Source organism: Pteronotus mesoamericanus, unplaced genomic scaffold (genome assembly GCF_021234165.1).
Source record: "Pteronotus mesoamericanus isolate MK-2021 breed Mesoamerican mustached bat unplaced genomic scaffold, CSHL_Meso_final scaffold_174, whole genome shotgun sequence".
In the NCBI taxonomy this organism is placed as follows: Eukaryota; Metazoa; Chordata; class Mammalia; order Chiroptera; family Mormoopidae; genus Pteronotus; species Pteronotus mesoamericanus.
In genome coordinates, this window is record NW_026555309.1 from 10,621,315 (window position 1) to 10,635,963 (window position 14,649).

The 14,649-nt window shown below is 43.1% G+C and overlaps 1 protein-coding gene across 1 annotated transcript; it reads right to left on the minus strand.

Moving 5' to 3' along the window:
* Window positions 1–587: 587 nt before the first annotated feature.
* On the minus strand, window positions 588–13,759 carry PRDM14 (PR/SET domain 14). The gene is made up of 7 exons (XM_054590133.1): window positions 13,054–13,759; window positions 12,390–12,443; window positions 12,146–12,303; window positions 10,900–11,176; window positions 7,002–7,204; window positions 2,549–2,650; window positions 588–815 (listed from the first exon to the last, which is right to left on the minus strand). The coding sequence occupies exons 1-7, from the start codon at window positions 13,757–13,759 to the stop codon at window positions 588–590; spliced, it is 1,728 nt and encodes a 575-aa protein (XP_054446108.1).
* Window positions 13,760–14,649: the final 890 nt, after the last annotated feature.

Here is a 14,649-nt window from a genome sequence, read left to right on the forward strand (position 1 = left end):
AACTCTGTGCGGGGCTAACCAAATTATTAACAGGCTTTGCCACGTGATGGGGGAGGGTTGGAACTGAGGGTTTAAAAAGAATCCAAATAAAGACGAAAGATTAACTCATGTGAACACTTAGTTACAATACTAATGATGCCTTGGCTTGAGTGAGTTTTTAAAGAATTTATTCTAGGAAGAAACATTAACAGGTGATGGCCACAGACATATTATAGATAGATGGCCAAGGCATACAGTAAAGAGTCTTCCTTGTTTTCATCCTAGAAATTCAATGTAGTCCCTCCTCTCTCAGGGTTTTTGAGTTTCCAGATACTTAACAACTTATAACTATTAACAGCCAGCTTTTCCTATTTCAAGGTAAATTCACCAAAATTTCATTCTTCCTGGAAATTATGAAAAACATTTTTGCAAAAGCTATTAAAACCATAGTTGATAAACCTGGTCAACTCAGCTAATTGGTCAGCTCCATTTTTCAGTTTATCTCAATGGAACTATCAGTTAGTTGTTCACACAACACACAAATAAACAAGAAAAACAAAGACAGAATCCAAAGTCTTAGTTTTCACACTGTCCCCAAACCCCGAGGGCTAGCCGTCTTCATGAATCTTCATGTGGGAACAGAAGGCTTCTTGGTCTGGGAAGGTTTTCCCACAGATGCTACAAGAGCAGCCCTGGTCCTCCTTATGTGAACGGCGGACATGGCTGTCGTGGGCAGCGTGGGATGCAAATGACTTGCCACAGTGTTTGCATTTGAAGGGCTTCTCCCCGGAGTGCTGCCTGATATGTGTGCGGAGTATGCTGGAGGCAGTGAACTTCTGCAGAGAACAGAAAGCAGAAGAGAAAGTAAATTTCCATCGGCCAGGAGACCAATTAAACAAAGGGTTTAATTTCATTATCACTGATGCACATGTCACCCCATAGTTGTCCAGTTGAGGATCCTTGTGTATTAATGCTATTGAGTACTGTTGGTCAACAAGAGTAACCTTTATATAAAAGGACATGACGGATGTGTCTTTCTGGCTGGTTTTGAGTAGCCCAGGCTGTTGGAACAGTGGCTTTTCAGCGTTTAAGGTCACCTGGGGTCTAGTTAAAATTGCAGCTTGACAGCTTTAGCACATAGAATGGACCCAGTTAAGTACACTCTTTGTGGTAATAAGGAACCTGCATTTAAATAAGCAATTTTGATGTAGAAGGTCCTAGGACCACACTCAAAGATAAACTGCATTACACAAGGAGTAGCTAATACTGGCCAATGTCTTTGTTTCTGTGTACCTTTTACCCAATTTCCCAAGGGTTACATCTTACAAACTATAATATCACAACTGGGACATTGATGTTGATATAGTTAAGATACAAAACATTTTCATCATAAATATCCTTCACGTTGCCCTTTGATAGACACAACTAGTCCCTCCCACTCCCATTTTAAAAAATTTTTATTTTTTAATCTTCCCTGAGGACACTTTCTTTCATTGCTTTTAGAAAGAGGGAGGTAATCCTCAATGTGAAAGAAGAGAACCAACTGGTTGCCTCTTGTGCACTCCCGGCCCTTGGATTGAACTCAAAACATAGGACTGTGCCCTGACCGGGAATTGAACCCAAACCCTTCAGTTACAGGACACTCCAACCAACTGAGCCATGCTGGGCAGGGCTTACTCCCATTTTTTGTCTTCAGCTGTGGCAACCACTAATCTCTCCTCCATTTCCATAATTTTTATCATTTCAGAATGTTATCTACAGAATCATATAGTATGTAACCTTTGATAATGGTTTTTCCAATTTGGCATAATTCTCTGGTGATTTACCCAGGCTGTGTATACAGGTCATTCCCATTTTTATTGCCGAGTGGTACTCCATGGTGTGCAAGTACCATGGTCTGTCTTACCACTTACCCTACGGAGGACATCTGGGTTGCTGGGTCATGTGGTAGTTATAAGTTTAATTAAAAAAAAAAGTCCAACTGATCTGTAGAGTAGCTATAACACTTTAGATTCCCAAATACTTTTCTGTTTTTACCTATCTTTTCTTGTCCCATTATTTTCTTTCCCTTTCTTAGAACCTTTCTCCTCATTCATATCAATAATATGCTCTGAACCTTAGTCACTTTCAGGTAGTAAATGCAATGACTCTTTTTTGGGTCTACTGACAGTGACATAAAAAGTGAGATTTAAACTGGCAACCTCAGGTTTGGGGGACTGGGAGAGGAGCATGAAATAATGGGGCGCCTGGGCATATGCGAGGTTGGGTCACTGCTTAGTAAGGTGCATAAGCTGTCCTTGCGTAGACACCAAGACATGGTCGTTCTTCACCAGCTTCCGTAATGGGAGTTGACAGTGCCATCTAATCACACATGCCCTAAATGCCAATTGGGCAACAGGCGGGGTTGTATCTGACCACCAAAAGCAAACATGAACATATTTGGGGGTGGAAATGGGGATTGGATTGACAGCAAAAACTCATTACAAGCCAGACTTTATGCTTCAAGTTCCTATCCATGGCCACCAAAACAGAGCTCAAGACAGATCCCTTAGAAGGAGGTTCCACTTACCTTTGTACAATACACACACTGGTAGGGTCTGTCTCCAGAGTGGACTCTCATGTGCTTGTTCAGGCTCGAAGACTGAGAGAAACATTTCCCACATGTAGAACACTAAGGCAAAAAAGAAAGCATTGAGTTGAAATGTGGGATTAAATAGCGGTGTGGTGTTTGATAGAGGCCTGAATTAGTCCTGCTTTGCCCACAAGTAGCTATGTGACCAGTGCAAGTCAGTTAAACTTGGAATCTGTTTCCTGATTTCCCCCATGGACAAAATAAACTGCTTTAAACACTACACAATTTGTTCAATAAGTAGTTTTCTTTTAACAATTTTATTTAATTAATTTTTAGAGAGAGGAAGGAGGTGGGGAGAAAAGGAAGGAGAGTAACATTAGTCAGTTGCCCTTCACGCTCGCCCAGTAAAGGACCCGGCACACAACCCAGGTGTAGGCCCTGATGGGAAAACAGCTTGGGCAACCTTTCAGTTCGCAGGCTGGTGCTCAGTCCACTGAGCCACCCCAGGTAGGGCTCAACAAATATTTATGGAGTACCTACTATGTGTTCAGTAATACTCTACTAGAGATTAGGAGCTAAAAATATAGTGGGGATGGTGAATATGTAGGCCAGAAATTTTCAACCTTTTTTTATCTTATAGCACACATAAACAAATTATTAAAAATCTGCAGCACACCAAAAAAAAAATAATATATTGCTAATCTGACAAAAAAGGTATAATTTTGATTTATCCACGTTGAATGGCTATTGTTGTGTTGGTGGTTGTCATATTTTTATTTGACAATCTAAGGAAAAAGAGGTCAATATCCCTGACTTAATAGTCAGATATTTTATGTTTTAAAAATTCTTGTAGTGCACTTCTTGAAAATCGCTGACGTAGACCAAAATGGCAACACAGGTGGCAAGATGACCTGAGACAATACAAGAGTAAGATTTTGGGGGTCCAGGGAGAGCATGTGGTACAGCCACCTGTCATGAACAGTTCATACCACTTCTCTGTGCTCTTGAGACTCCCGCCTGACCTTCTCAGGAATCCTGAACCAGGGAGAGGAAACTGCTATACTTCCTGGTCTGCCTTGCTCCCCAGGTATGCTTATGTGAACAGAGGGGAGAGCAGGTATTTTTAGATTGTGGGATTGAGGTGGATTTTAAAGGTGTTGCATTATTTTTATATAGTACTTAAAATTATAATGATGAGTGTGTATTATTGTTGCTGGAGCAAAAAAGAAAAGAGATGTTTGAGACGCTATTGCAAAAAGAACAAAGTAATTATAGAAAAGAAGCAATTAGAAAAAGAAACTGTTCTTGGAAATTAAAAACAAACAGGAACAACAAAAAAAGTAGTAATTCCTTTCATGCTTAGGATTTGTGCCTCACATGGATAGAGTATTTTTTTGTACATCACTGTGCACAAAGCAAGAGGAAGAGAAAAAGGAAGAAAAATACATCCAACTTGACATATTCTGTTAAAATTTCAGAACTCCAAAGATAAAGAACAATTTCTACAAAGAAGAAAACTGGTTATTTACAAAGAAACAAGAGCCAGATTGGCCTCAAATGATAGAAGAAGAAATGAACAATGCTTTGAATATTCTGAAGGAAAAATCATTTCTACCTACAATTCTATATCTAGCCAAACTACCAGAGATATTTGAATAAAATATCCTCAGACAAAGAAGGACTCAGAAAACTTTTCAATATTTAGTCTAAATGCAGTTACTTGAAGATATGCCCCAGTAAATACAAACAAGAAATCAAGAAAGAGGAAGTGTGGAATAGAACAGTCAGTAGAACTAATTCAGGAAGGTGATTAAAAAAAAAGATACCCAAACGACAGTTCACAGACCCAGAAATCACTGGTTCAAATCATAACAAGCTTTAGGAAGAATGTAAACGTCATCATGTAAGTTACACAATTAAGAAACTAAATTTCACCCGGACTGGCCAGCTCAGTTGGTTAGAACATCATCTGATACGCTAAGGTTGCATTAGAAACCCTAGCAAAACCAAAAGCTTACAAGAAAGTCAAAGATGAAATAAATTAAAGTTCTGCTAAATTTGAGTAATTTATGGAATATAAGAAATAATGTTTTCTGGGGAAAAAAATCAAGCCCTTTCTCCATTGGTCAAGTGTCTCAGAAGGCTGGATAGAACCAACATTCTGAATTTATGTGTGAACTCTTCGTAGTCATTGTTATAGATTACAGGAATTTCCTGACATTTTTATTCTGTGTTCTACATAAATTTTGCTTGACTAGACTCATCTGAATAGGAAGTGCATTTAGGTTTTAGAAGCTGGAAGTAGGATGGTAATGCAGGGTTTTCACTTTTGGTTGTACACCTGTCTTCTGACATTTTTGTAATTCATTTTTTCCTCTTTCAGAAACCATTATTTTTGTTAATAATCATTTATCTGAAGTTCTACATGCCTGTTTCACTTGAGCTTTCTCTTCTGTTCAACTTAAATGTTATCTTTTGGGCTTCTATGGAAATCAAATATACTTTATCATTTTAAAAGTTAAATACTATTCAATCTAACGTATGTGAAATAAAGAAAACTAAAAGAAAATAAAAAATGTTAAGCAGTAAAAATAAGAAAAAAACCCCCAAAATCTTCAAAATTCTAAACACAAGGGCAAAGTGTCATAAGATACATACCCCTTGAGCTCTGGATAGAATTCTTAGTTAGAGATTTGAAACCCATTGTTAAGTGGTATTGGAGTCATGAGGAAGGAGTGAGCTTGTGAAAAGATGAGCCCTGGGAACACTGAGTATGACAGGGCTCACTCACCCCTTGATTGCCAGTTTAAAATTATTATCCCTTCCATCTACCAGAAAAGCAACTCCTCCGTTGAAGGTCAAGTTATCGCTTTCTTACCAGCTTCCAATTATTCCTGATCATTCTTGTCTTCTACCCATCTCCGGGTCTACAGTCCCCAAAACAGTGTACCTACCTATAGCTTCCAGACTCGAACCTCAGCCCTGGGCCACCGTCATCAGTGTTTAGGCAAATGACCCATCATACAGCCTAGTAGAGATTTTTTATTCTAGTAGGAATTTATTGACATAACTCTGATAACCTTTTCCTGAATTCAACTTTAGTAAAAAAAAATAAAAAAGAACTAGTCCTGTACTTTCTACTCTCTTAACAATACCCTTTGATCTAGCTGTAACAAATATGACTAGTATATTATGCTAAAATATGAGATTATAATGATGCTATATTATATCCCATCAACTTTAATACCCGCCATTAGTTTCCATGCTAACTAAAACCAAGAAAGAAAACGGTAACAGTTAAAACTATAGCTGGCCATCATATGTTGAACATATCTCAATTTCAGAATATAAAAATGTGAAAATTCCAAATCCTAGAATTAATAAAATATGGCTTGTAAAATATTCCAAAAACATGTAGCAAATATGCATACTTTCCAAGGACAGAAACTGATAAACCACAGGACAAATACAAAACTGCCAATAAAACCGTTTAAAAATTAAAAACCTTATTAATAAAAATACAAATTCACACAAGATACCAGTTTTCATTTCTGAGAATGACAACAGAAAAAGGATAAAATTATTGTAGGAGACCTGGTGCTGCTCATTACATTGCAGGCCCAGCTGGCTGGAATGTAAATTGACACTTTCTCTGGAAAGCAGTTTAGCACCTTAATTCAAGATCCTTAGAACTGTACATACTCTTTGACCCCATTTTTCTACATTTAGGAATCTACTCTAAAGAAATAATCAGAAATGGGTAACAAATAATTATTTCTTAAAAATTTTTATTTGTTGATTTTAGGGAGAGAAATATCAGTTTGTTGTTTCACTTATTTATGCATTCATTGATTGCTTCTTGTATGTGACCTGACTAGGGATGGAACCCGCAGTCTTGGCATTTATGGTCTAACCAACTGAGCTATGTGGCCAGGGCCAGAGATAAACATTTCTGTGCTATTGCTCACTGTAGCAATTTTGGGGAGACATGCACAAAACAGGGGATTGGTTCAATAAATCATGGTGCAACCATCTGATGTACTGATATAGCCATTATATGTTTACAAATTAGCTTGTAATGTAATCTTAAGTCAGAAAATTAGCCTCATAATATTCATTATGATCTAAGTGTATTAAAAAACATACACATATTGAGAAAATTATACTTAAAATGTCTTAACTTTGGGCCATAGCATATCAGATGGCTTTTGTTTTGGTTTTTTTTCCCTCCATATTGTATTTACGAAGCACGCACTATATTTTCATTTAAAAATAAATAAAATTGGCAGTACAAATCCTAAAGGGTCACCAGGTAAAAACATAGTGACCACTCTTTGCTTCATTCTCAATCGCACGTCTAGAACGAGCAGGCCCAGGAGGCCCTCAGCGAATCTGGGGTTTTGGTCTGAGCCATGGGTGGGATCATTTGCCACCAGAGCCAAATTCTCACCTTGTGAGGCCGGTGCTTCTCATGAACGTGGAGGATGTGGATGCGGAGCCGGTCCCGCTTCTCGAAGGACCGTTTGCAGAGAGAGCAGGGGAATTTCCTGTCACCCTTGTCCACACAGGGGGTGTACTTGAGATGTTTATCTCTGTAATATCTGTAGGTAAACACCTTTCCACATCGGTCACATCTGTAACCTTCTGCAGACTCTGTCAAACACAGGGGACAAGAGCGGTGGCTTTGTCAGCTGCCTTACCTCATTCTTACTTCCTCCAAGGTAGTTTTAAAAATCATTTCCTTATAGGAAATTTTAAACATATACTAAAGTCAAAATAATAAATCCTCATGTGCCCAACGTCAAACTTTGACAACATCCAACTCATAGCCAGTTTTGTTTTCATTAATATCACTCACCTTCATGACAGAATGCTCATTTATCATTTGGTTCATAAATATGTCACACCAATCTCACACATCCTGACTGGCACTTCTTACACGGTTAATAACCAAAACTTGCCTGCTCTCTGTCCCTTTCAGATCAGCCTGAGCTCCAAGTTCAAAAACAGTTCACCCAGGACAACGATGGACACCCAGAGCTTTTGCCACAGGCTTCCCAAGTGCTGTTCTACTTGACCCCATTTACAAAGTCTTAGGCACTCTCTTAGCTTACTTATTATAGTTTGCTTCTCTGAATTTTGGGGGAAGATTTCAGAGCTAAAATCTTCCCATACAAAATAAGGATGACAGTATCTTGCCTCTCTAATACATAGGGTTGTCATGATGGTTAATTGAATTCTAACACTTGAGTTGTTACCATGAGTGATACTATTACTGAGTGATAAATAAAACTGAGAAAGGTAAATTGTTTTTATCAATGGAGGCAGGAGGAGGGGAGAGGTTAGAGAGGGTGCTACCGACTCTAGCAAGAAAGGTGCCAGGTCCAGGGGTATCTACATGTTGTGGGGGTCGGGGTAGAGGACAGGGCCACCTACAAAATAATCTCCACGGAGGGCACTCTGGATTCCGGGGGATAAGCGGCTTTGATGGCTCACGCATCAAGACCTCACTGGCTGGCCCCCAGGAGGGAGAAAAGAGCCAGGAGTGAGTATATGCAAGAATCTGGAGATGGAAATCTTTTTAGCATCAGGACAGCAGGGAAGCTATCCATCAGGGGCATTGTTAGTTAACAACTATGTCCCCAGCACATTTAACACGTGGCTAAGGAAATAAACCATTAAGTAAATAACCAGGAAGGCAACCGTCAACCCCAGGACAATCCATCACCTGCCCACGTCTACCACTTCCATTGAGGTGCTAATATTCTCCGAATCCTCATGCTGGACCGGTTTTTACTCAGAGCTACAATTTTCCTTGGACTGAAATACCTGGCCTTTCCACTTCCTGCGGTGGGAAAAGGGGGTCTAAAAGATGGGGGCAGTGACCTTTACAAATTAAAGCACTAAAACACACAAAATTCAAATTATGGGTACTAGAAATTTGCCTTAACTTATTTTTATCCTGTTCTCTCTCCTTTCCTTCCTTTCCCCGACTCCAGCTCAGTCGACTACTCTTCAGTCCAGGGGTTTCTCAATCCTAAACTGATGCTTCTTATCCCACCCATTTCTGAGAGTTTTGTAAGGATTAGGAGTTGTTGTCACATTCCACACCTCCAGCCCCCAAAACACACACGGGGCAGGCTGCATACTCAAATAACCCGCCCACATAGGGGCCAGACCCTTCCCTCCCACCCAGGACCTTAAGGGAAAGGGTCTTACCAATCCTCACCAAAAGCCTTTTGAGAAAATGAGAAGACAGAGGAATTTTGATTTTTCTGTCCTTTTTACCCTATTCAAAAACATTCCTAAGAGAAAACAAACGAATTCATCCATAATTCTTCCCAACCAATTAAGTCCAAGTTCTCTCCCATAACACTGTCCAAAATACACATTATCTTAACAGTGGCATCAGCATCGGATAATTTCCTTCAGGACTGGAGCACAGGTAAGCCAATGATGCTCCTTCCCCCCACTTACCATTCGCCGTAAGCCCTCACCCCTGTTGCTTATAAGCTTGGAGTCCCTCCTATCTGCATAGTATTCCATGTTACTATGTCCTCATTGACTTAATTAATCAACTATTGAGCACTGAGATTGTGCTTTGCCACTAACATGGATGGTGCTGTCGTAAAGATCCTTGTAGATTAAAAAAAAAAATCCTTTGGGGGACTATTGCCTGAAGATAAATTTCCAGAAAAGTGTTATTGAGACATCAAAGGTTAAAAACACTTTAAAAGCTGGATACATCGTGTTAAAGAATTTTTCAAAAAAGATTAATAAATTTGGGGAGTAATCACGCATGTATATTTCTCAAATCTATTTTTATCTTTTATTTTAAAACCAACTGATACATTTTTTGAAAGTGACCAAAAAGTCATGCTTCGCTTGGTGCTAAGTATTTGACAACACTGAGTCCCAAGATTTTAGAGAATCCCACCATCTCGCCCCCACCCCTGCACCGGGATAGTAGGAAGATAGTTCACCAGAACAATTCTGACCAGCTCTCATTATTTGGATTCTAGAAAGATACACCTCTCTCGTTATTTACCTCCTAATCCCTGGTGACCGTGTTGTTGTCTTTGGCTTCACCATCCGCCCCCCCCCCCCCCCCCCCCCCCGCAGCCTGGACTGCATTTTCTCTCCCTGCCTAACACACTGCGCATTGCATTTTACCCCTGAGCAGCTTTTCCCAATTGAGTCTTAAGTGTCTTCTTCCTTCATTCAATCCACACTGGGATCCAGGAACAGGAGGTATGAAGGTTTAGGGTTATTTCCTGCCCTGAAGGACTCAGTCTAGTATGGAGACATGCATGCAAGACAATCACTTCAGTGTGTGATGAATGCAATTCACTTTTTCTTTTACCTGCTACTTACTACTTACTCCATTTACTATAACATGAGGTGGTCTTCTACCTGATTACATATATTACAGTCACTTGTACTTATCTTGTCTCACCTACAAACAAGACCAGTGGTTCCCAAGCTTCTTTGTATATAAAAATCACTCCAATGGATTTTTTTTTTTTAATGTTGGGATGGTGGTCTTTTAGTTCCTTGCTACTAAAATGTGGTCCAGGGACCAGACGCATCCGCATCCTCATCCTCTGGAAGCTCGACAGAAATGCAGAATCTCAAGTCAGGGCCAGAATGAGAATCTGCACCTTCCCAAGATTGCCTAAGTATTCATTCACAGCCACAGTAAAATCTGAGAGTCAGAGTCTAGCTCAATGCCTGTCAGACTTGACTGACACCCACAGTAAAACATACATTTTCTATTTGAGACCCAGTACACACACATATCCATTTGAAATAAAAATTTCACAATGCTTGCTCTTACTTTTTAGTGAGATTCACGTCAGTATATTCTATCCTACTTTATTCTTATTTTCTTTTTCTTCAATGCCGATCTCCACCACTAAACTGATTTCTCACCCAGTTAAGACATTGCAACCCATCATCTGAAAAACACCGCTCTAGGGCAGTGACTTTATGGGCAGTGTTAGTCTGAAGAGGAATCAGAAACTGGCTCACCTAGGGCGGAGGTTGCATCCATTTATTTCACTTTTATTGTATTCTCTGGGTGGGGAGTGAAGGGGTACAAGAAAAGGGATCCTTGTGAATAGAAGCAGCTTCAGCAGCTTTGGAAAGACGAGGGCCTTTTCCTCCAGCTGGGTAATGCCCTCCTGGTTAGAGACACCCTCAGTTTAGTCTCCTGCATTAAGCCTTCGGGAGGGAGGAGCTCCACCGGCAGCCAGCCAAGAAACTGCAGGAAGGTGTTCCTGTTTGGAAAAGAGCCCAGTCCTTCCACTAGGAGCGCCTCACTGGGTGAGGCAAAGGTGTGCACTCACCTTCGGAGGGCCCAGACGCCTGCGCCTGCTTCCCCTGCTCAGTCTCCTGAAGGCTCATGGGAATGTCCAAAAACTTTTCATAGCAGTCTCCATACCACACAAGGAGCTCTTGGTTCTGGTAGATCTCCTTGCAGCTCTCATAAAATATCTGCCCTTGACATTGCACGGCAACCAGGTTCTGCTCCTTGGGGAAACGGGCACAGTTGACGTAGGACATCCAGTTCCCTGCACCTCCTTTTCCATCTATAAAGTGGCTCAAGCGACCATCTTCAAAGATCTAAATGAAATAGGATATGATGGTTGGAATTTTTTTTTTTGGGGGGGGGTTGAAACTATGAAATAAGTTTGTTAAAAATTTATAACCTAAATCTCATACTTGAGTCCATTAAATACATTTATTATTCATTTTAGTACTAAGCCTAAGTAACTTTATTAGCTTAAGGACATCTCTATAGGTATTGTGACATTTAAATTTTCTTTTTTACTTTATCATTTTCTTGATCTCCAAACTTCTATAGTGAGCGTATGTTAATTTCATAACCAGAGGTAAGGGAAACAAGGAGGTTAGGTTCAATTCTACCACTTAAAGACAACCAATTAGTTTTATATTTTATCCCAGCCTAGTTTTCATGCTTATTAATGAAGCCATATTTTAATTCTTTTTCTGCTCTTGACAATTCCACTGTCTCGATGTTTTGTTATTATAAACAACTCTATGATAAACATCTGCCACATAGCCAGAATTTCAGCTTACTTCCCCAAACTACAGTATTGGAAGTGGACATTCAGGGTCAAGGGGGGTAGTTAATATATTCTGACAGATTGCAGTCCATCCAGCATGACCCATACACAGCCAGGAGTAGGAGTCTCAGTTTTTAGCTAACTTCAGAGGCAAATGATATAAAAAATTTAGAATTTGCTTTTATTTCCTTTGGCATCATCTCAGAATCACCCTATCATATTTAAAGCTATTGTTTTTATCTATATACAGCACAGTATATGAGTTCTTTAAATGTATATGCCCTGGCTCATGTTCAGACTTAAATGACTTAGGGCACCACAAGACACTCGGATTCCTGCAGAGCTGCTATTGGTCAAGGTCACAGAGTGAGGCTTTCCCTCCCTTTAGAGGGCAAAACAGGCAGCACACCAGGTGGATGGATGGCTGCCCTTGTCCCATCTCTCAGAGGGGCACAGGCCAAGGTGTTCCCCTACCAGTACCCCTCCCCACCAAAAACATATTTACCTCCCACATCAGAGAATTGTCTCCATAGGTCTTGACTTCACTGGCGTTGACCACTTTACCTTGAAAGGGCCCAAACCTGACTCCTTTGGCAATGAGGCTACAGCAGAAGACACCAAAATGAGGGACTTCACCAAACAGCATCTGCCTGAGGCAGAGACCTAGGGGAACCCCAAAACGGGAGGCAGATGAGGAAACTGATTGTGTTGGTCTGAGAAAAGAAACCCAAGCAAAGAGCTCTGCTTACCTTCAGGTAGTTGAAGGGCGTCTTGGTCCAGAGTTTGAGGAAGACACTCAGACCCTTGAAAAAGACAAAGTTAAAATCCTCTTTTTCATTAAAATCATTACAAAGTCCTTTCAGGAGTCCATTTCCTCTGTCCTCCCTATAGGCAACCCTTTTCCTGAGTTTGATAATTATATTTTTCCTGCTTCTTTCCCAGATACGATTTCTACTTTGAGACACAGGACAATCCCTGCAAGATGATGTAATGAACCTTATTTTGCAAATTTAAAAAACTTGAGAATCAGAGACAATGCTGACTTTGACTAAGGTCAAGATAGAAGGCTAAGCTGGGGCTCCCTGACATGCATGCGGCTCTCCTGGGGCTGCCTCGCACATCCTGGTGGAATCTGAGCCTAGAAGACAAGCCCACTGCTCAAACCATTTCTCTCCTCACCTTTAGGTCTCACCTCAACCAACCTCGGCGGTCACGCAGTTAAGCAAGTAGGGCCTCAGATGTGAGCCTCACACCCGCAGGTTCCAGCCACTGCAGCCGCCGCCCCCCGCCCCCCCCCCCGCAACCCCTCCTGGACTCAGATGCAGCCAGATGTGGCCCTCCCCACTCCTAGTCCCACCTTGGTGCCCAACCATCATAACCCCCTAACCCCGGGATTATGTGAACTGCCTTTACCAGAGCTGTCCGTGGGGACCACGAGGCCCGAAGCTGCATGGTGCAGGCGCGCTGTGTGCTCCAGGCTGGGAATGACCCCATAGAGAACTAAGTGCAGGTCCTCCTGGGTGAAGTGGTACCGGTGAGTAGAAGACTTCCCCTCCTGGTTCGGGAGTTTGGAGTCATCCTCAGACTGCTTGCTCGGGAAGTAAGGTACTAACTGGGAGGTCTTCAGCCCCTCAGGTAACAGCAAAGTACCCACAGGGGCTGCCGGCGGCGGAATGAAAATGTCAGGTCCGTAACATTGGCCACCGTCGCTTCGGCCACCAATGTGAGCCAGGTCTTCGCTGGGGACCCCGGGATAGTCGCGGCTGCTGTTCACGAAGTGTTGCAAGTCCTTGGGGAAGTGGGGAAATGGGTACCACGGTGGCAGCTTGCCGTGCCAGGGCAGATCGTACAGCGGCTCCCTCTGTAGCGCCAGGCTCGGGCTCAGCAAGGGAGGCGCGGTCCGGAAGGCTAAGGGGGCCATAGCCTGGGTAGCAGGCACGGCAGGGACAGGGAAAGGTTGGTAATCCTCCTCCGCGGCGGTCGAGCTGTTCCCGTACGGTCCATAGGGTGGGAAAGGTGTGTAGTAAGGAGCCAGGTGTTGGGGGCTGCCCTGGAGCCTCTCGGGCGGATAGCACACCTTGTCCGAAGGTCCGGCCTCACCTGGCGGCCGCTGAGCCATCCCAGGCCACGGTGCGCGGCGGGTCTGCGGAGAAGCAAGCGCGGCGGAGTGAGGACGCGCGGCGCTGCGGCCCTGCTCCTGCCCGCACGGCCTCCACGCCTGAGCCGGCCCCGGGGGCAACGGGCAGCGGGTACGCTCCCAATTCGATCCCGCAAGCCCTATCTCACGAACGAAACAAACACAGAAAAAACAGAAACAAAAACCGCCTCCTTGCCCCCCTCAAGAAAACAAAAAACAAAACAAAACAAAAAAACAAAAACGAAAATCTGCCGGGATCCTGCCCGACTCCAAGTTCCAGGTGAGGGTCGCCTTCGCCTTCCCTCTCCAAACATACCTTGACCAAGTGCGGTTAGTTTCCAACGCCCATTCTCTCCATCCGGCCCCAAACCCGGCTCCTGCAAAATCCGTTTTAAGAGCCCTCTCCCGCCCTCTTCTGAGTCCCAAAAGACTCTTCACGGGGTCAGGGAGCCGCCGGGCGCCCCACGCCCGAGGCTGGGTCAGGAGTCGAGCGCGAGACGGCCCCGGGTTCGGGGAGGCTGCAGCCCCAGGGGCCCGAGCCCCGGCAGGAAGGGAAGAGCCGAGGGTCCTGGGCGGCATCTCGCAGGAGACGCGCTCCCGGAACCCGGGTCTGACCTCGCGGACCCAGGCGGTCGGGCTGCCCAGAAAAGGCGCCGCCGTCGGGTCCCTCGAGGTCCGAAGCCAGAGCCGGGTTCCCCACAGGGATCGAGTCCCGCCACTTCCCAAGTCCCTCGGTCACCCCACCTGGGGTTGCCCTTCGGGAGCAGGTGAGACCGGCCTCAGAGTTGGTGGGAGGGAGAAGCGCTCGGCCCCAGGGGCTCCCTCGCCGCTGTCTGAAAGGATGGCGTTTTAATGGACACAAGTTCACCAAG